The 21,966-nt window shown below is 33.8% G+C and overlaps 3 protein-coding genes across 5 annotated transcripts; 1 reads left to right on the top strand and 2 right to left on the bottom strand.

The window, feature by feature from the left end:
* Positions 1-1,169: 1,169 nt before the first annotated feature.
* LOC126714593 (50S ribosomal protein L27, chloroplastic) lies at positions 1,170-5,021 on the top strand. The gene is made up of 3 exons (XM_050414802.1): positions 1,170-1,527; positions 4,486-4,587; positions 4,680-5,021. The coding sequence occupies exons 1-3, from the start codon at positions 1,222-1,224 to the stop codon at positions 4,857-4,859; spliced, it is 588 nt and encodes a 195-aa protein (XP_050270759.1). The 5' UTR covers positions 1,170-1,221; the 3' UTR covers positions 4,860-5,021.
* Positions 5,022-6,779: 1,758 nt separating this feature from the next.
* Positions 6,780-8,943, bottom strand: LOC126714594 (protein transport protein Sec61 subunit gamma-like). 3 transcript variants are annotated; one of them, XM_050414804.1, is made up of 3 exons: positions 8,754-8,943; positions 8,507-8,623; positions 6,780-7,015 (listed from the first exon to the last, which is right to left on the bottom strand). In XM_050414804.1, the coding sequence occupies exons 1-2, from the start codon at positions 8,845-8,847 to the stop codon at positions 8,508-8,510; spliced, it is 210 nt and encodes a 69-aa protein (XP_050270761.1). In that variant the 5' UTR covers positions 8,848-8,943; the 3' UTR covers positions 6,780-7,015; position 8,507. The 3 variants fall into 3 exon arrangements, with proteins under 3 accessions (XP_050270761.1, XP_050270760.1, XP_050270762.1); XM_050414803.1 differs by having other exon boundaries at positions 6,780-7,010; XM_050414805.1 differs by having other exon boundaries at positions 6,780-7,005.
* A 3,941-nt stretch (positions 8,944-12,884) lies between these two features.
* On the bottom strand, positions 12,885-16,486 carry LOC126714591 (uncharacterized). Its single transcript, XM_050414801.1, has 4 exons — positions 16,264-16,486; positions 15,619-15,683; positions 14,437-14,635; positions 12,885-13,763 (listed from the first exon to the last, which is right to left on the bottom strand). Exons 1-4 carry the CDS (start codon positions 16,399-16,401, stop codon positions 13,398-13,400), a joined length of 768 nt encoding a protein of 255 aa, XP_050270758.1. The 5' UTR covers positions 16,402-16,486; the 3' UTR covers positions 12,885-13,397.
* Positions 16,487-21,966: the final 5,480 nt, after the last annotated feature.

Raw genomic sequence — 21,966 nt, 5'->3', positions numbered from 1 at the left:
CTCCAATGGGCTTTTAAAAGTACTGGTGGTTTACCAGTGTGTGTTGGTCCAAGCTCGTCTTAATGCAGAAGCAATCCATAAGACTTTATAATGGGCCCAATTAAATGTTTGGAATTGGCTCAACTCACTATTTCTCTTAATTTGCATTATAATAATAAAATATAAAATAAAAACCAATTATCTTTTTTCTTTATTCAATTTTCTTATCTTTTTTATTTTTTTATTTTTAATAATTCAATAATTAGGAGATAAAAGATTTGAAATTTTGAACCACATCAGAAGAAGCTAACTGGTTGAGGCATAAAGCTCTTAACATATTCTTAGTTAATTTATAATTAGATTGTGAAGACAAAAAACTATACAACGAATGATAACCAGCTTTTTTTTCTTCCCCTTTGAGGCATTTCTATGCCAAACATATGATGACACATTTTGGGTTCAGGTAAATTTTTTGGGGGAATATGAAGTTTTGTATTGCTTGAAATACTAAAAGTAGAAAATTCTACTCATGGCTTCATTAGGTATCTTGCAACATTAGTATTTTAATTTTTAGCTTCATTCAGGGTCTTCCAAGCAATTAGAAAGTTGTGATGTGTGGATGTTAATTTCCAATAGGGATCTTGATGGTTGTTTTCCAATAAATGATATTTCTTGCAGGGCTCAATGGAATATCATTTGAATGTTAGAGAATTTATTGATTTTGTTACTTATGATAGTTTTTTTTTTTTTTTTTTTTTTGAGAAACAAAGAGTTCATATTTTGTAAAATCACATTGTGTTTTGGTATTGTAGACATGTGGGATTAAATTATTGGTATGGTGAATTTTGTGTTTTTTTTTTTTCATTTTTTTTATGGGCCAAAAATATTTGAAAAATTTTCTAGAAGTAATCAAATATTAGAAATTTGTTTTTAATTGATATTTTATTAACGGTCTTATAAGGTCTCTCTCTCATAACTTGTGAGACCTACATGTGTTGTGAGAGAGGTTCTCACATTACACCATTTTCAAAGATTTAAAAAAAAAATTAAATTAAATGCATTATTTTTCCCAAAAGCCCAAGATGAGAGGACGAACGACTAACAAATTCAAAAGAACGACGTGTCGTTCATTGTCGTGTAAGACGACAGTTCCTTCGAGAAGAATAAGATAAGGTTGCCCAGTACACACTCTCTTCTCTGTGTGAATCATTTTGGTTGAGAGAGAGAGAGTAAGAAAGAAAAATGGCGGCCATGTCCGTGACTATGAGCTTGAACTTAGCTGGGGCATTCAGAGGGCTAAGCTTAGCTTCAAGCTCATCTTCGTCCTCTTTCTTCAGAGGCGACTATGGTGGGTCCTTACAAATGGGTCCCACAAAGCTGGTGCCGGTCCCACGGAGAATTCCGCTGACCATTCAGAATGCTCACAAGAAAGGTGCCGGAAGCACCAAGAATGGCCGAGATTCCAAAGGTCAAAGACTCGGCGTCAAGATTTACGGTGACCAGCTCGCCAAGCCTGGCTCCATTATCGTTCGCCAGCGAGGTACCAAGGTATTTGTATTTATCATTATCACTGCCTCTAAATTTTTTGGAGCTTTATATTTTTGTGCTTGTGGGGTTTCATTATAATCACTAGTAATATTGCATATGAAAACTAAAACATTGTTACTTATTATATAATTTCACAAATTTAATATAAGGTCTTATAATTTCATGTTGAAGGATTTTTCATGTTCATATAGGTTTTGGTTATGACTTATGTGAATTTCTAATTGAGGGTGCAAATTGAAACAATTGAACAAATTTGTGGTCTTAATCCTAAACTTTTTAAAAAGCTCAGGTTTTAATTTGAAAGCACCCTAAATTATAAGAAAATTAGGTAATTTACCTAAGCTTTTAATAAATTTTAGCCACTTGGTGCAAGAAGAGTGTAACCACTTGTTGTAGAAAGAAGATAACCATTTGGCGTAATTACGGCTCCTAGAACTCAAATTTTATTATGTAGTATAGTATAGTATATGATATGATATGTGGGTTTGTGTCCAATTCGGTTTACCAACACTTGATTTGAAAATTTACACATGCCAATGAGTTCTAGCGCAAACGGGATTAGAATCCTGTACATGTCCTAGTGTGATTATCATGGAGTTTTGAAAATCTTATCCATCTATTTTGAAATGAACAGATTGTATTTTGCCATGTCATCAACTCTTAAATAAACGAGTGTCACCATTTGATATATATTTAAATTATTAATGTTGTGCTAAAATCTAATTTACTTCTATCAAAATGGATGGATAGGATTTTAGGAACTCCATGGTGGAGTTGCCCTAATAACTTTGGAGGATCGTTATGCAGCTCAAATGGCACCTTGTCCCCTCCCTATAGAAAGTGTGGACAGTATAGTTGTGGATTCAAATTTCACTCACTGGTGTGTGTGTGTACTTACCATTTTTTTTTTTTTTTTTAAGTAACACTTTCTGTGTGCATGAATTTTAATTGTATTTTCAATTGGTTAATGAATTTAATATATTGAGATTTTAATGAAGCTGTTATTTTGTTTACTTTTCAAAGAAAGTGATTTGAGTATATGATTTTTTAAAGATTTTGCGCTAATTTTGTTTGAGGATTTATTTTCACCTGTGTAAGTGCAACTTTAAAACCACAGGATGACAAATTGAATCTATCTCAAATTAGAGCTGTGTATGTGTAATTATCCCCCACTTTGGTTAGCAATATGCCAATATGAGAGGTACTTATTTTGCATGTGTTGGAGAAGGGCTAAAAGTAATAACGGTACTTCCTAAGTGCTACCTAAATTGCTGCCTTGGTTGATGTATTGGGAAATACCACCCCAATTGAATGTCTGGTGTTTAGAACTGTTTTGTTATAATTATTTTTCAATCATGATTTTTCTTGAAGTCGGCACGCTCATAAATAATTTAAGTTGCCACAGCTAATTCAGTTGTGCCTGGTTAGCTCTTGTTGAAACTGTATATACACGGGCATAGTTACTAGGCGCCCCTTTGACACTCATAGGTTATTAAGGTATTCATTTTTCATTGTTCTTGTGAGATTACTCATGAATATAGTTAAGAACAGGAAGTTACTGAGGCTAGCTGCGATGGCTAGCTAGGCAGGTTGTAAATAAGTAAAGGAATTGAAATTGCTAACAAGGGGAAAGGAATGCAAACAACACATGTTGATATTATAAGATTTGATACCACTTCACAAACTACTATGAGATTACACCAAGGGATTGATACAAACAACAAAGTTCAAATCCTTCCCTTGGAATTTATTAAGTCTGATCTGAATGCAGTTCTGTAGTATATACTGTATACACAGAAAATTTTAGATGTTATGCCTGTCTTTACCAGAGAAATTGCTGTGGTAAAAGAAGCTTGGTCCTAACCTAGTGCTCCTTGTGGGTCTTTGGTAGTTCCATTTATTCTCAGCTAGGATATGATACTCCATGGTTATGTAATCAGGACAAAGTACTCAAGTTATGTTCCTTTGGAATTGCATAGGTCCTTGTAAGCTGAAATTCATGAGGCTTACAATCTACAGGTCAGGTAGAGGATAGAACTAGTTTATGAGGGCTTCTTAGGAAAATTAAGGTATTTTGGTCTAAATTTTGCTTCCATCATTTGGTGATATTATGAGTTAGGATACTCTTTCTATTTGAGTTTGGCTTGACTGACAATAATTGGAACCATTTGAGAAAACAGATTGTTTCATACTCAACATTCACAGGTAGGTTTTGGGTTGCAAACCAGTTTGGTACTGAAAGCTACATTTTAGAGATAGATGTTTGAGGGATGCTTAACCCTTTACGGTACTAAAGAGCTTTTGGCATTATGGCTTCACCCCTTAGAATGGCTATTCTTATAAGTAGTGGGGGTAAAAATGAGGACAACATTTCTATGAAGAATATCCCTTGTTTGGGCGAGTTTGATACTTTGATTATGGAGGCTACATGATGTGCAGCTTTCAGTCTTAATTTGTGTCTGCTGATGATCGTGCAATTATATGCCAAGAGCCTTGCAGCTCAATTAGTAGCTCTTGGTGTTTCCAACTGTGACATTCAAGGTTCAAATCCATTCTCTCCTATTGTAACTCTCATAAAAGATGATTGTGCAATTATATAGAAATTAGAAAAGCAGTACTGCTTAGAACACAATGAATCACATGAATTTCCTTAGTAGAGATAAAAATCTCCATTCTTGTGATTGGCCAGCCGCCAGCATCATGTTCATCAAACTCAGTAGATTGATAATTAAATATAGAGGTTTAGTGGGGAAATTTGCGTATAACCTCTGTATAATTTTTAAAGTAATTCTCCACTTTCTTTACACAAAATAATTTCAAGCTTCTCTATTAGTATTTAGAAATTCCAAGGAGTTTATTTATCCCAAGAAAAGAAAAAGTACTTGTTATTAACAGTTCCTCATCCCTCAACGTTTTGTCTTCCAATGACACCTAAATGTTTTCTTTGCAACAATTCAGTTCCATGCAGGGAACAATGTGGGGCTTGGCAAGGACCACACGATATTCTCCTTGATAGATGGACTAGTTAAATTTGAGAAGTTTGGGCCCGACAGGAAGAAGGTTAACTTTAAAGTTATTAAACCGTACAGTTCTTGTTTTGAATAATTACATTTTAAATGGTGACTTAGACAATGAAACTCTATAATTGACAGATCAGTGTTTATCCGCGAGAACTACAGCCGGAGAACCCTAACAGTTACAAAGCAAGAAAGAGAGAAAACTTCAGGTTGCAACGTGAACGCAAGAAAGCAAGAAAGGAAGCTTATTTTGCCGAACCCCAACTAGTTATGGCTTCGGCTGTTGATGCCCAAGATAGCCATCCCATTTGCTAATTATGGCCGGCGTCTCTCTATCCTAATCTCTTTGCTTTGCATATAGATTTGAATCATTGGTTGTTATTTTTTGTTGTCCAGTAATTGTTGATATTCTTATTGAGAAGTGTCACTGGAAACATTTGCATCATATTTGCAGATTTGAGCTCCGATTTGTTTTTATTCTCTCTCCTTTTTGGAGAAGTGGTTCATAGTTTCTGGTACTCAGTTCAGGTGTCTGCAACGTTAAAGGTCTCTAAAAGTTATCATTACCTCTAGACTTTTGACAAATGGTTGGTCGTTAAAAGGTTGTCTCTTAAATTAATAAGTAAAGCTTTGCACCGAAAAAATTCATGACTCGGAACTCGGAAGTAAACAAAAGAAAAATAGCATAATTATATGGAATTGTTCCATTACATCTTCGAGGTGGGAATTATTCATATGCAGTGTAGGCGAATGTGCAATCTCATTTCCTTTTAGATAATCAACTGATAACCCATTGGCCTGTTGACACCATTAATTGGTGTAAAACCAACTAATTCACAAATACTTGGTGAGAGAACATATGATGTGTAGGATATACAAGTCACATAGTGAGGTAGACCATATTGTTGTCGGATATGGTTATTGTTCAAGTGATAGTCCAATAATAATGGTATTCTTTGTGATGCCCATTTCTTTTTTTATTTTTTGACTAAATGGAATAGAATAAAAGAGAGGAGCTACAGAGTTATGGCACTGCGCCTACCAAAAAAAAAAAAAAAGTGCCCAAGGCATCAAGCCTAAGCTTATTAAAATACAATCAGGGGGAGAATCAAAAACAACAAAATCTGGAAAACATATTAGTTCCACGATTAGCTATGTTGTCAGCACATCCATTGGCCTCCCTGTTATCATTATTCGGCAGATTTACAATAAAATAGGCATTTATTTCAACAATTAGAAATTGAATCTGAAGATGGATGCAAAGACTTAAGGCCATCTCTTAGAGCTCATAATTCAGCAACAACGCTAGAAGCAATTCCTATTGATCTAGCAAAGCCCCTTACCCAGTTAACATGCTGGTTTCTAATGATTCCTCCTCCTCCAGCTTTACCAGGATTACCAATGGAGGATCCATCAATATTCAACTTGAACCAATTCAAATCTGGTTTTTCCCAATTGATCCCCCTAGTACTGTCATTACCACGAGATAACATAGGAGAAACAATGATAAAAAAAATCCATGGCTATGTTATGGACCTCGGGATTAAAAGAGGGATTAGGTTTGGTATGCTTGAAAACCCTATTGTTTCTCTTAAGCCAAAGATACCAAATACCATAAAGAAAAAACAATTTCCAAAGGAATGAGCCACTGGGGTAAAGAAAGTTAGAGTAACTATTTTTATATGGAGCCAACTTTTTAAGTCAGGATCAAAGAATTCTGAAAAGGTACCTGGTAGACCACTTCTCAGCCAAAAGTTTCTAGCCACAGTACAATCACGAAGGACGTGTAAAATAGATCCATCAGATGTAGAGCAAGCATGGCAACCAGTATCAACATTCATGCCTCTATGAGCAAGATTATAGCTAAACAGGGAGACAGTTTAGCCAACATTTCTATGGCTCTACTCCCCCAGCATTTACTTATCTTAAAACTCGTTGCTTCAATTGAATCTGCACCATACATGCTGCTAGAGGTGGTGCTAGTGAAATATATGTAATAGAAAACTAAAGGCGGGGAAGCTTCTTTGAGGAACAAAATTCACAGGACTTATCTATGTTTCAGATTTTCCTTTTGATTTGGTTCAGTCCTTATAAAGTGTATGCCCATACACATAACTTATCATTATCTATTATTTATTTGTTAATTTCTAAATTAAAGCCAACAAGGATGATTAATTAATTATTATGGAGAAAACTACACAAGAAGAAGAAAGCATTTGTCCAAAAGTGCAAGGCTGACAAGTCAACAAACTTGTATTCCATCCTGACAAATTAAAGGGTTATAGACTTGGAATGAAACTTGCAATATAAACCAGCTCAATTTAACTCAAAAGTCTAATCTGAAAAGAAGACAATGTACTCAGATAATGTATTAAAAAATACAGAATACAGATCTTTGCTCTTCCCCGTGTGCTGTGACTACTCTACTGAGAACTTCCATCCTTCATGTTAGCCCTGCAATCTAGACTGACCAGCACATTTAACAAACATTTAGAAACTTACTTTCACCAAAAGAGCAAAAAAAGTACAAGCACACATTATATATATACACAATCAAATCCCTAGATTCTCTCTCCAAAGAAAAGAAAGAAAAAATGAAAATATATTTATCCAATTATCTTCAGAGTAGTGCCATTGTGTTAAAACAAAGCAAAGAGGGTTTGAAAAGTTCATAAACTTCAATCAGACTTATACAGTCCCAGTCAATCAAGTCATTCACAAACTTATAATAGAGAAAAAGGATTGTTTAGCACTTCCCATCTGATAAGAAATTCAGTGACAAGAGACAACCGTTAAATTGTACAAAATACCCAACCTCAGCTACAACACCAAACTGATAATCTATAGTTGATTAAAGCAATATTCTATTTCAAGGCTTAGAGATTAAGACTAGGCAACCAATTTACCGACCATAATTATAAACATATATGTAAACAAGTTTCATCAATAATGCTGTAATTAAAACTTAACGATGGTATCATTTGTCAAAATGCCACATTTCGTCCAATAAACATGGCAACAAAATGAGATGAAAGCTCCACAATATGATAATACAAAAAGGCCAATATCATATGTTGAACAACCTTAACAGAATATGATGATGATGACAACAACAACAAAATACATAATTTCTCATGTTGTAGAAAACAAGAAGCACTCATTCCATAGATATAAATACCACTCTGAGAATACACAAACAATGAAATCCTAATCTTATAAAGTTCCATAGGTTCTCAAAAATGAGTCAAACATTCATCATGGATACAATTTTTACAGCTTGTTTGCAACGTTGGAAAGGATTTAAAGACATTTTAAGGAATATTCTATCTATATTCCTGTTATGAAATTTGGTGTTAAGGAATAGAATGGCTATGAGGGGATGCAGAATGTGAATGCCCATTCCATTCCCTCTAAGCATTCCTCACAAAAGTGGGAGGAACACTCAGAAACAGAGCTGAAATATCAATTTTGAACATATAAAAGATAAAAGACATACTAGTAAATTTATGTTATTTCTTTCCATTCCGACCTTTATAAACTTTCGAACACGCTAGAGTCTAGAGAAAATACAACACCGTATTGCTTTCCATTCCATTCCATTCCATTACATAATTATATAAACTCCCAAATATAAGAAGATTAGTAAAGAATAAAGATTCAAAATCCAAACTTTCTATTCTTCTCTGGCATCAAATCAGCAAGAAAACAAATCATAAACTCAAAACCCGAATCTCATTAAAGTTAAACATCACAATGGACCAATGCATGAATTTTCCAAATTATTGATATAATAATATGTTATAATTCAACCATAAAGGTTCACAAACAAACAAACAGAAATCCAGAACTTAAGCTACACCCACCAAAAGGCAAGCTATTTTTTAAGTTTTAACCATGACAAAAATAAGTAGATACAGAAAAAAAGGAGAGAGATTGAGAGAAAGAAAGAAGCTGACACGTACATCAAGAGGAGCCAACGATGATGTTGTTGATGGGGATGAAGATGAGCTTGACGAAGAAGCCAACGAACCCCATAACCACGAACCCGATGGCCGTACGGAACGCCACCTTGGTGAACTCTACAGTAACAGTAACAGTAACACAACACATCAGATCAAACGTTAGGAATTAGAAAAGTCCAATATTTCGAGATCCAACATCGGATCCAAAAAACAAAGAGGTGGGTTTTGAATATGATTAGATAGATACCTTTGCGGTCGGGTTTGTGGCAGCGTTTGACGAGGCGGACGCTGTCCTTGGCGAATTCTCTGAGTGGATCGAACACTGAGTCTATGGCCTCCATCTCTCCCTTCTTTCTTCTCTTTTGATATCACAATCACAAACAAATTTTATTGATTTCGACGATATGAGATTGAGGATTTATTGAGGTGAGGATACTTACTATTATAATAGCTAAAACCCTTCAAGATCGTGGTGCGACACCGTTTTGTGAGATGTTGATGTTTTTGTTTTTGTTTTTGTTTTTTAAAGTAATAAAAGTTTTGTATGACGTGTAAGTGGTGTAACAATAGAGAGCCTGATGTGATCAACTTGCTCATCAGCTGATCCCCCTTGGGAAATTTTGTCGATCATCATTGATATTCGTAGCTTAATCCCTTGCTCCTCGGTTGTAAAATTTTCTTTTTGTTATTGTTCTTGTAATGAACTCGCCCATATGCTAGCTCGTTGGGCTTTTCTTTTTTTTTTTTTCAAATTGGAGATCCCAATTCACCTCTCCCACCTCTTAACAGGTCTTTTGTAAAGAAGTTGATAAGTCGGTTCTCCCATTTTGTTTTAATAATAATTTCTTACCTAAAAAAAAAAAGCGAAAAACACATTTTGGTCCTTATATTTTCAGTCAATTCCCGTTTTAGTCCTTAAGTTTTTTTTTTACCGCTTTTAGTTCCTCTCCTGAAAAACGCTTCCGCTTTGGTCCCTGCCGTTACTCATTTAACAGAAATATCCTACGTGGCAAACGGTCCAACAGTAAATGCTGACGTGTCTATTAAAATAATATTAAAAAAATATATTTGTATTTTTAAAAATGCCATGTCAGCAATTTAATTTTTGAAAAAAGCCACATCAGATAAAAATAATATAAAAATTTCTAACCTAATTATTTTTTTTAAAAAAGAAAAGAAATTAGTTAAATTAATTTTTTTTCCTTTTTTTTGGAAGAACATGAAGAACGTGTTCTTCATTTTTCTTCCCCAACTACGCTTGCCCAGAAAATTAAAAATTAAAAATTTTCTTTTCTTTTCTTGCATTTTCTTAGCCAATGTAATTAAGGAATCTAATGTATTACATTTTCTTCATTTGTATCGCATTACAAATTTATTTTTAGACTACACCATTCTTGGAGACCAAATAAAAATAGAGCAAAGATTCAAATTTTAACAATCACTTCTGGTGTTCTCTTTTCAGTCAAGTTATCAAAATAGCAAAAGAGTAAGCACAAATAGAACACAGAGCATTTCCATATCAGATCTGATGCAAAACCCAAAAGATAAACTAGATCTAGAACTTAAATCAAATCAAAATCTTATCTAAAAAAGACAAACACAGATCTAAACGAAAGATACGAATTCAAGCCGCCGTCACTGTTCTAGGTTGGAGAAGGCACAAAAGTCTGGGTTTATTTGGTCTTCGCTGCCCATACGTATGGGTTTTGAGAATTCAATACCCAAGCGAACAAAACCCAGAACAACCAATCTTCAAGCCGCCGTCACTGTCGCCTTCAGTCTTCGCTGCTGTTGCTCCGCCATCGTGCAGGCCGGAATCAGAATCTCGGTGCCGAGATCTGGTAGGAGCGTCACACCCATATCCGAAACTCAAAACAACCAAACAAAAGAGAATGAGATAAGAGAGAGAGAGAGAGAGTTTTCACAGTGGTTTTGTGTGTATTCGGTGATGAATGAGAATGTAGAGACTAGAGAGTGGGGAAATAGTGATTAGTGGGTTTGTGGCTGTGGGTTGATTTTCTTGGCCTAGGTTGTTGTGGGTTTTGTTTTGGTGGTTGTGGGTTGGCTTTGAGATTGGAATTTCTGGCTTTGATTAATTTTTTTTTTTTTTTTAAATAATTTCTGGGTTTGTGTTCTTGAATCTGGGTTTGTGTTCTTGTTGTTCTTGTTCAAGGCACACTTAGATCTCAATTCATAAGATTTTTAGTTTTTAATTCTGTTTTTAATTTTTTTATTTAGTTAAAATTAATAAATTAATTTTTTTAATTTAGATGCTAATGTGGCATTAAAAAATATTTTTTATTATTAATTTAGGACACGTGGACATTAGTTTATTATTATTTAACTTTGCCGTTTGCCACGTCTACAATATCCGTTTCTGATGTAACGGCAGGAACTAAAATGGAAGCATTTTTCAGGAGAGGGACTAAAAGCGGTAAAAAAAAAACTTAGGGACTAAAACGGGAATCGGCTGAAAATGTAAGGACCAAAATGTGTTTTTCGCCAAAAAAAAGAAGAAGAAGAAGGTACAAGTACAAACGCATGACATTATTTGCGTTCTCATATTAGGAATTTTAATTTATATTTATTTAACCTATATTACATATATATTATCTATGATTATATCTTACACATGGGGATGCACGGCAGGAGTGTGAGATATACATATTATTATGTGTCTATTTAGCAAATATTATTTTTGCTAACTTATTTTACTATTCAGCTTATTTTTACTACTATTCATGGGTTTCACAACACTTTTTGTACTATTTCAGCTATTTTTTACCTTTATTTACAGTACTTTTAGTAAAAAATTTTCAATTTCAACAAAATAAGTGGATCCCAAACAGACCTTATATATCACACTTACACAAAATACTAATCTTACCTATTAGCACAAAAAAAAAAAAAAAAAAAAAAACCTAATCTTACCCCCACACACATGAAGACAAAGTTGGTAAAATTGTGAAATATATCATGAAAGTCCTAAAATTATTCTTTTTTTTTAGTTTATAATGATAAAATTGACTAACAAATTCTTTTCAAACAAAAAAAAAAAAAAAAAAAAATTGACTAACAAATAAGCACAATTTCATAAACATACCATCATTTTTGCCGGGTATTATTTTTCTTCTTCATTGAAACAGTGTTTAGTGTTTAGTATTCACGTGCTATATATCTTTCAGTAGGAAGATAAATCTTAAGTGCATTTTACTTGAAATTATAAAAGTTAATTAATAATTATTCATTGAGGTAAATTAAAATAGTTTAGAGATTTAAAGTCTTCACCTTCAATCATTTTGTCAAAAATTATTTTTCTATAATTTCTTTCTACAATTTTCATAATTTGTTTCAATGAAAATTCTTGATCTACCAAAAAAAAAAAAAAAAAAAATACATTTCTTGGAGTGAAAAACGAAGAAGCTTAGGGCCCGTTTGGTTATAGAGTTCAAGTTTTATTGTTTAAAAAGATGTGAAAATTGTAGTTTAAAAAGTATTATTGAAATATATGTTTTTAGTGTTTATAAAACAAAAAAATGTGTTTGGTATCATGGTTTAAATAACATGTTTCAGTGTTCAAAAACATAAAATATGTGTTTGGTATGTGTGTGTTAGATGGTAAAAAAAAGCTGAATAAAGTACAAAATAAATATTATTTAAATCAGCAAAGTACAAAAAAAATATAAAATATTGTTTAAAAGCTGACCGGTACTGTTCACTGTGTGTGAAAAAGCTGACCGGTACTGTTCACCTTAATTACGAAAATGCCACTCAGCAATGTTTTTTGTTGTTCAAAATCACTCCCAAGCTGATTTCAAAAACTATTGTTTGAAACATATGTTTTGAGCAATATTTTTTAAACAATACTTTTTGAAATCAATGACCAAACATATTTTTTTTGTTTTTGAACAATATTGTTTAGTGTTTAAACACTAAACAATATGTTTTGAAATCAATAACCAAACACCCTCTAAGCAGTCAGTGCCATCATTACCAAACCATCAGCTTTGTTGCCACTACACCTGCATAAAATATATAAGCCTGGTGAGTGAGTTCAAACTCACATTTTTACATTTTAAACAACATTATGCATATTTTCACACACTTTTTTACCCATATATATTTCAAAAAACTCCAAACAACAATTCTCAAACTACTCTACCAAACACCTATGATTTTTGTGAGTCAAACAAAAAAATCTATTTTGGGACGGATTGAGATCCAATAGTCGTAGTGATAGAGATGTAAAAATTGATATTGGTAATTTTTTAAAACCATTTTAACTCTTGACCCTACTAGCTTTTACTTCTCAAATAGAGATCGTAATTGAATGGTATAATACCGGATCGAAAGGATTGAAGTGAAGGAAAAGAAGAGGTCGAAAATTAAAGAAAACATGCATTAGTCAGCTTCTTCTAGAGCCCAAAAGGATTTTTGTTTCCATACTTCACGTGGGGATGGGGATTAGAAGTTAGAACTCAAGTTCTCTTCAAATTAAAATCAGCCGCTCCTGACAAGCGATTATACTTCATTACAAGCGATTATACTTCATTACAATAATATCATGCACATAAATGATTCTTCTGAGGTCTCCATTTGAGCCTAGGAGGGGACATCTGTGATGCTATGGAAACCACATGGAGTCACAAAACAAAAGGGGGAAAGGAAAAGCTCAAACTTCCTACCAACTGATACCTCTGATAGAAATTCACAGGGTAGATTCTCAGAGAGAGAACCCAAACATCATCTACCACATTGAAAGTCTTTCTAATAACCTTCTTTCCCCCCTCTTTTTAAATCAGCTTCAAAAGCTGTAACAGAATCAATCAACAGAGATGGTGAGAGGAGAGGGTTTTATAGTGAACCCAAATTTGGCCGAAAAGCAGACTTGCTATCTCTTTGTTCCAGCTGATGTCGGATCTGGCATTTTTTCACGCTGAACAGCACGAGGGACAAAAGTCAATCCACGAGTGTGGCGGCGACCAAAGCTGACAGATGAAGGAGAGTCTGAAGTGCTTAGTTTGGAGATTCCTGAGATGAGGCCATCAATGGATTCATTATCTACTTCCATACATGAATCTTCCTCCCTCTTATGAGTAGCTTGTTTGCGTTGGAGTTTTTGCCTCTGCTTCTTTGATAGATGGGCCTTCTTGTAAAACTCAAATGAAGTGGGAAATTTATGCTTGTCCACTAGATGCCTTTGTCGACTTTTATAGCTCTTGAACTTCAAACCACAGCCTTCCACCAGGCATTCATACTGTCAAGCAAAATTTAGGAGGATATTTATGTGAAATCAAATGATAATGACTAAACATCAGATAAATGAAAACTGCACATTAAACATTAAAATACAGGAATTTACTACTGCTGCAAGTAATGATCATCAATTTAGATTCTGCAACCCAGAAAGCAAATAAATGGACAAAATGCAATCTAGGAAACATGAGACTTCAAGAGTCTTGATAAAAGAAAGGTTGCATCACCCTTAAGTATCCTGATTATTATTCATTTCATTTAATCTCTCTCTGCCTCTCCATCTCTCTCTTGGCATAGGTTTCTGTGTGTGTGTGCATGATCCTTGTGAGTGAGGTTGAGTGGACAAAGGTTGGTCATAGAGCATGTCCCATATAAGAAAATTGCATGTTTGCCCCAGATGACCACCCAAAAGGGAGAAATAAAGAAAACAAAGCATAAAACAACTAGAATTCTCATGTTTTGGGAAGTTGTCCTCGCACCACACACAATAATAAGAGTAATATCAATGGTGTAGGAATACAACAAAATGAAAGTTGAAGGACTGTCACATAAACTTAAGAATGACAAAGGTACAAACTACAAAGCACCATATCCTATTAAAGGTTTAAGAATAAGAAGTTTTTGTAAATATTCAGTCACAAACATCAACATATAAGATAGTAAAGAGAATATACCACGGCATAACCACGTGCAACTTTAGCCTGAAAGAACGAATCGTGTAGCTCAGATACGTGTATGCTAAGCAGACGCGATGTTGGGTAAACTCTAGAGCATACTGAACAGGAGGCAGTATGCCGTGCATTATAATGATCTTCGAAGTTCTCCAAAGAAGTCAAACGTGAACCACAACCAACAATTGGGCAAAAGATCCCCCTGCACAGACATTAGTTTTAAAGTTGGGGACATTAAGAACATGCACATGAACATGAATATATGTCAATGTTACACCATAAAGTTGAAAGAAAATAAATAAAAAAATAAAAAAAATCACACTCCTTTTTTCAAAAACCAGTCAGTTTTGGCCATATCAAAAGGAAGCAGTCCTTATAGTGACAATTAGACTTATATAACTATGGATGAATGAACTCTCAATGAAAACCATAACAAGTTAAACTCAAAAACTGCAAACTTATCACTCCTATCCCATGATTAAATCTTAGAATTGTATTACTAAATTAAAAAGAGGGGTGAGACAAAGAAGAAAACAAGAGAAAGAGAAACCCACTAACTTGAATTAAAGTTAGAAGGGTTTTTTTTTTTTTTTTTTTTTTTTTTCATGTTACACAACTGCCTTCCTTTTTTTGTGGCTGAATTTCATCGAGGCTCTCACCTCAAGCATTTTACAATCTGCCCAAGGCACGTGGGTGCTTGCCTACACTCTAAAAGCACCTTACCTCAAGGCTTCAATTCTAAAAGGTGCCTTAGTGGTGCCTATTTTAGCCTGAGCACCTGGGTGAGAGCTCAGCTCACCTTTGATTACACTAAAAGAACTAGAGATCGTTTACACCAACATGCTCAGCTGATGGAAACACTGAAACTGGAGTTCGATAACAAATGGACTTAAAAAAAAAAAAAAATCCTAACAAGCATATTTTTAAAACAGAAAACCTATCACATGACTAAGGCTTAAAAGCATCTCACTAGACCATGAATATTTGGTTTCTCAAACATCACACATGTGAAAGCTATTTACCTTTTGAACTCTTTAAAACTAAGCATCTATCAACCCTTATGACTTGACCATCAATTATTAGTATCTCACAATGAAGGAAGGATATAGCAATCACATAAACCGTACACTGCACAATAAACTTATAAACAAAGAATAAAATTACATGTAATGTAATCATTATTACCCGCCTTCCTCAACTACCATATTCTGAAGCTGATGTTTCTCATCTTCAGTTAAGTCCAATGCCACCTGCATATTAAAAGAAAATTGAACAATTAAACAATACTAAATATGAACATCAAATTTTAAAAAATAAAAATAAAATTCAACCAAAGTAATAATTAAATTGTCTCTTAGAAAACCAATTATGTAGGACACAAACAAAATAATAAATTTAAATTATTTTCAGTCATCTAGAGTTACAAAAAATTTCACAACTGCTACGGTGGCGAGTTGTTATTCGCAGTTAAAAAAATGATATCCGTAGTGGGTCCAAATAAAAACCAGTAAAAACTTGCAAACTCAACTGTTGTGAAAAACATTGTACATGTAGTCTTGTAGCATTACTCATCAATTTAACTAAACCCTGTAGTCTTGCAATACTAGCTTGATCTTAAGAAATGTTCAAAAAATCTCCGGCAAAAAAACAAAAAAATAAAATAAAATAAAACCTAGTTGGTTCAAACAAATTTTCTACATTTCTGAGCTTATAATAAATGGGACATAATAACATAATTGACAGCCCTGATTCTAATAGCCTAATACTCTACAACTAAGAGAAAATCGCATTAGTAAAATGATTTACAACAGGATTAAGAAAGTTAAGGACCTGTTTGGCGAGAAGTTCCCTCTCGATGTTTCCAGAAGCAAAGAAAGGAGAATCGGGTCCGAAACTTCGAGGAATCGATTTCCAGTACGAAAACCCTAATTTCTGTTTCTCTTCTTCATCATGTTCTTCCATCGCCATGCTCCTCTATCTACCACTGTGTATGAGAGAGAGAGAGAGAGAGAGAGAGAGAGAGAGGAAATTGGTGAATCTGAATTTCAATTTGAACGGTACCGAACCGTTAAGCAAGAAGGTTCCAGTGCAATAAATAAATTGTGGGTTTGGACCGTTTTGTTGTTCAGATCATAGTCTCGGCCCAAAAATCAATCTATGTTGGCCCATTTTTTTCGGAATTTTTTTTTTGATAAGATATTTTTGGGAGTTTAAGTGACAAAAAAAAGCCCAAATCATTGAGGCTTTTTTTTTTTTTTTTGTTGCTTTTATGCATTTGTGGGCTATCGTTCAAGACCCAACTAAAAAGAAAAAAAGGAATTTTTGTGGACAATAGTCACGTAGTTTTAAACTGTAAAACTGTAAAAAGTAAAAACACACACACAGTCATAGTCATGTAATATAAGATTGAAACTTTACCAATTATAGGGTTTTTGTCATTTTGGTTTAATCTAATAGGAAAGGGATGGTATAAGAGATGAAAGATTATTATTACAAATAGATCCTCTTGAGTCCTCAGGCTAATTATACCATGGAGATCTTCAAATCCTAATTTGGCAATTTTATTTTTTTGAAAAACAAACACACATAAAGAGAGGAAATGATGTTTTAACATAAAAACACACTACAAATTCTACTAAAGGAGGGTGGGGTAAAGTTATTATACACGACACTCTCTTAAGCAATATGGAATAATTACCCATCTTTTTCTTAGAAAAAAATATACACATAGTGGCGACTTTACATTTAATTCAGGGTGTGCATCTTAACTTGCAAAAAAATAAAGAAGTAAAAAATGGTAAGTAAGTTATACTATACATAACACTCTCTTAAATAATGTGAGTCGATTACCTTTTTTTTTTTTAAGAAAAAAATACACATACACAAGGGAGAAGGAATTAATTTCTAATATAAAGGCACATCACAAACTTCATCCAAAGTCATTATTGTTATGTTTGTTTGTAAAATTTTTATAAGAAAATTGATTTGTGATTTGCAACCTTATGGGCTTTGATTCAAATAATTAGTTTGTAATTGGACATTTTTCTTCATATATATTTTGTATAAACACGAGCTCATTATTGACTATGTGGTAAAAATAAAATATCAATTCACTCATTTTAAAATAGAATAATTAAAGAATGGAGAATTAAATCAAATTTACATATTATATACTTTTTAGATGAATAATTGTTTCTCTGAATTTGGGGTCAATTAAATGTGAGGGGTCAAAGTGTGCTTATTCTAATATTCAATGTCTCTGGTCATCTTTGTAGTCGCTAATCAGCAATAACCATGTGTCATGTTTGCGAGTAATAGAGCAGTTGGGAACGTTAATTGCAACTTGCAACTTAAATTGTCAATGCATTTATTTTTACTAAAGCTATCACTTAAGACTTAAGAAAGCAATATACGAGCAAATCAGCATAAGAAAGATTAAATACTCATATCTAACCAATTACTCCATGTCCATTCCATACAACGATGTGCAACTAGTCTAAAAAATTCATTGTTTTTGAGAAATAGTCTGTCTTTATTGATGGGTTCTAATAAGAAATTAGCCTGGATAATTTTTTTTTTTTTTTAAAGCTTTGGATATGCCACCCAATACAATTTAAAATTTGGGACCTTTACAAGTCTTCTTAGTCTTGTAATAGCGTATTGTTATACTGTCATTTTCATCGCTCTGATTTTAAAGCAATCTCAACTTCTATGTCCTCAACCTCCCATCCAAAAATAAAAAATAAAAAATTCTAAGTCCTCAACCCATCTACGCCAACACACCATGAAAAGATTCTCCCAAAAAAAAAAAAAAACCAAGGCAACACGTAACTGCTACCAAATTTAAACTCCAATCAATAAGGCCCAATACTAGGCTGTTGTAATATGAAAGCACTTTATCATCCCAATATGAAGTTGAAGGTGTGCACATCCTTCTAATCTAGGGCTTCATCAAGCTCTTGTTGGGTTTAAATCTGGAATCAAATCACCTTATCCTGTCCTTTGGTTGCAAACATTAATTAAAAAAAAGTGTAGAAAAAAAAGAAAGAAGTCATCACGGATATGTCATCCTACATTATTTTTTATTTTTTATTTTTTTTAGAAACCAGCCGAGGCTTTATATTAAATAGACAAAAAATTTCTGTCAATTATTACAAGATTGGTTGCATCGCGATGGATGTCTTCTAACCAAATTTGAGGATTAAGCGAGTACTTCGCAAGTTTTGCGAGCTTATTAGCCACTGCATTACAACAATGTTTTACATGAGAAAAAGATGCATATCGTAACCTTGAGACAAGTGACCGTGACTCCTCAACAACGTGTCTGAATGAGGCCAGGCAAGTCGAGTCAGTGGTGATATGTTTAAACACAACTTCAGAGTCTCCCTCGAAGATTACATCCTGTAGCCTGATTTACAGTGCTAAGGTGATCGATTTTCTGCAAGCCAGTGCTTCCAGATCGTCTACTAATGGGGGTAAAGGGACTCATTCCGATAATGCAGCAATTACCATACCTTCAAAGTATTTAATGACGACACCCAATCTGGCACAATTGACGTCAGGGAAGATTGCTCCATCGCAGTTGGCTTCATACTGTGCAAGCGATGGTGGAAGCCAGTGAGTAGGGTGAGTAGCTTCAGGTAGTGGCAGCGGGGTATCATTGGCCATTTGATGCTCTTGGAGTCGTTCCACTATGTCATCCTACGTTCATACAATAAGTTTAGGGGTATAACTTTTGCTATAATTTTTTCATAACTAGCTGAAATGATCTAATTGTGAGTTACAGTTAATCACTTTTAAATAAATTTATAATTTTTCTTCCACCACTTATAGATGATAATTTCAACAAGTTTGAAGCATTTGTGGCAAAAATTGTGTCCCTCCGCTTATTCACATTCCAATATCATATTAAATACCTTGAATTGCCATTTACCACTCCATCTATTTTTGTCTACTGTGGACAGTAGACAAGAGGTACATTCTAGAAAATTCTATAGGTTGATTATTAGTCGAGTTTAATTATGGTGTGCCTAGGTAGGCCCACCCCCGGACCAAGAAAAAAAAAATTCTAAGTTATCCAATTTAGGATGAATTGAATAGTTCTCATTTCTCAGAATTACGGGTTAATAAGACAGTTTGTATTCGGAGTACATGTATGTTTTTGGTATGCTAATACTTAATGAACCTCTTCCTCTATGAGTCTATGTAGCCATTGATGAACCGATGACTTTATTGATTACGAAAAATATGCAATTTTAATTGCGGGGTGAAATATGTCTTCAATATATGACGAAGTCAAAATTTGACTTGAGGGGAGACAAAATTTATAATTGACACACATATTCTTACATATACCTATAAACATGTTTGTCAAAATTCCGATTTGGATATTACAATCTTACAATTTTACGATCCCACCTGTCCAAAATGATTTGGATCTTTCAAGGATATTTGCGATCTTTCAGGAAGAGTAGGATCATACGATTCTAACAATCTTAAACGATCTTGGTTTCTTGTAATCTTCTTTAACTTGACAGAAAGTTCAGTTGGACCAAAATGAAAAATAACATTCTAATAGACCAAGTTTTGTCATTCCAATGTTGAGAGATAAAGTGTCAATTGGACCCAAATAAAAAATAACATCTCAATAAAATATCACATTTTGAGGTTTTTGGCCTCATCAAATGATGCTTATAAATGGATGTAATGATATATGGTAATTATATCAAATGGATGCAAATATTTGGTTTTTTATGAATGAATATATAATTTATGTGATTATTTAACATACTAATATGTATTTTTTGTTTTTTTCTCAAATAATGTAGGATCTTACGATTCACGATCTCACCTACCTCCCACGATCTTACGTAGGATCTCGATTTTTATAACCTTACAAGCATATGTAACTACACATATATTATGACATAATTCACACGCGTACGCACACACATCTATATATATATATATATATATATATATATATATATATATATATATAATTAAAGTTAAAGTTAAGAGAGAATCCAGTTACATTCTAAGTTGGATTTCAATTGTTGTTTAATTTTGTATCACATGTCCTATTTAAGTTTTTTTTTTTTTTTAAAATTTTTGTTCCAGGTGAGTTAATATTGTGCAAAAGATGAATAGTCTAATATAAATAAACCATAAAAAAAAAAAAAAATCCAAAAAAAGAAGAAGAGTAAACTCATGTGTATATATATATATATATATATATATATATAAACTAGAGAGAGAGTAAAACTCATCTGTGACTTAAAAAATGTGTAACTTTTACACTAGGTATAATTTGACCACAAATATATGTGCAATTATGATTGTTTTTTATTGTATTGTGCATATACACAAGTTATACCACTAGTATATATAATACATAAGATCAATTCATACATAAAATGACACTTATATTAATATTCTTAATGTTAAAAGTCCATAAAAAGATAGCAACTACATTCTTTTGAGTTTTTTGTTGGATTTATTTTCATATAAGAATAAACAATGTTATTTTTTTAATAGTCAAATTTTCACTTATTATTCTTAGGTAATGGTTTTTTCTTTTTAGTAATTTAAAAAAGTTAATTACAACTTATATCATTATATTAAACTCATAAAATGATTTTTTTTCTCAAAAAAAAAGAAAAGAAAAAGAAACTCATAAAATGATTAAATCATAACAATTTAAAATCATATAGTCATTTTACCATCTTAAACCTTAGAGTTTAACTTGAAAACAATATAAAATCATTGATACTATATTATTTCCATATTTTATTATTGTAAGGACACAATTTGTGACGACCCGTAATAATGTTGGATTCGCACGTAAAAAGGCCCAAACAATATCATTTATAGAGCGTGGGTTTGAAAGGCTAGGCCTTGGTCACAAGACAGTGGATTCTTCGTGGTGTTCGTACATAATTAAATCGTGATCGCCCTAGGAGTCTTTCTCCTGGAGGTGGGCTAGGAGGCTTTGGTTTTTGGCCATTTTTCCCAGCCCCTTTCTTGGTGCATTAACCTTTACATTATATAACCCTTCTTGGTTGATCTTAGCCCTCCACTTGTTAGTCAGGTAGGTGCCTACTTCTGTACCCGCCCCATTAGCTATCTCTCCTTGCTTTCGGTTAGTTGCGATGATCGAAGTCACCCTGTCCAGGCGTCTTTTCTCATTAACATGGTCAGGACGCTGGCGGGTGCATTTAATGCGGGGGGGGGGACGTATTTACCTTGAACCAGTTTTGCACCGTACCCCCACGTGGGTCCCATTCTACTCGCATCTCCTTCAGGGGGCTTTTTGGGGGCGGCCTTCATCGAGACGTTACTCTTCCCCCTGAAGTCCTAGAGTGCCGAGGACAGGGTCGTCCTCGGCTGTTCCCCTCGACACTTCGGCCTTTCCCCATTCATCCTCGGCACACACCCTCCTCGGCATGGGGCCCGAGCCCTAATAGAGCGTGGGCCGGATCATAAGTTCCCTGGCCCCACACTTACTTTTCCTTTTATATTAGCCCGTATCCC

Source organism: Quercus robur, chromosome 2 (genome assembly GCF_932294415.1).
Source record: "Quercus robur chromosome 2, dhQueRobu3.1, whole genome shotgun sequence".
NCBI lineage: Eukaryota > Viridiplantae > Streptophyta > Magnoliopsida > Fagales > Fagaceae > Quercus > Quercus robur.
The sequence above is the reverse complement of the archived record's forward strand: the minus strand, read 5'-3'. Positions and strand labels throughout refer to the sequence as shown.

What these genes read in the sequence shown, in the direction of transcription:
- LOC126714593 (XM_050414802.1), top strand. Translation starts at nt 1,222, where the DNA reads ATGGCGGCCATGTCCGTGACTATGAGCTTGAACTTAGCTGGGGCATTC. An exon ending in TTCGCCAGCGAGGTACCAAG is followed by an intron (nt 1,528 to 4,485) that starts GTATTTGTATTT and finishes GCAACAATTCAG; the next exon opens with TTCCATGCAGGGAACAATGT. An exon ending in TTGGGCCCGACAGGAAGAAG is followed by an intron (nt 4,588 to 4,679) that starts GTTAACTTTAAA and finishes TATAATTGACAG; the next exon opens with ATCAGTGTTTATCCGCGAGA.
- LOC126714591 (XM_050414801.1), bottom strand. Translation starts at nt 16,401, where the DNA reads ATGGCGATGGAAGAACATGATGAAGAAGAGAAACAGAAATTAGGGTTT. An exon ending in GGGAACTTCTCGCCAAACAG is followed by an intron (nt 15,684 to 16,263) that starts GTCCTTAACTTT and finishes TTTAATATGCAG; the next exon opens with GTGGCATTGGACTTAACTGA. An exon ending in ATGGTAGTTGAGGAAGGCGG is followed by an intron (nt 14,636 to 15,618) that starts GTAATAATGATT and finishes ATGTCTGTGCAG; the next exon opens with GGGGATCTTTTGCCCAATTG.
- LOC126714594 (XM_050414804.1), bottom strand. Translation starts at nt 8,847, where the DNA reads ATGGAGGCCATAGACTCAGTGTTCGATCCACTCAGAGAATTCGCCAAG. An exon ending in CCACAAACCCGACCGCAAAG is followed by an intron (nt 8,624 to 8,753) that starts GTATCTATCTAA and finishes CTGTTACTGTAG; the next exon opens with AGTTCACCAAGGTGGCGTTC.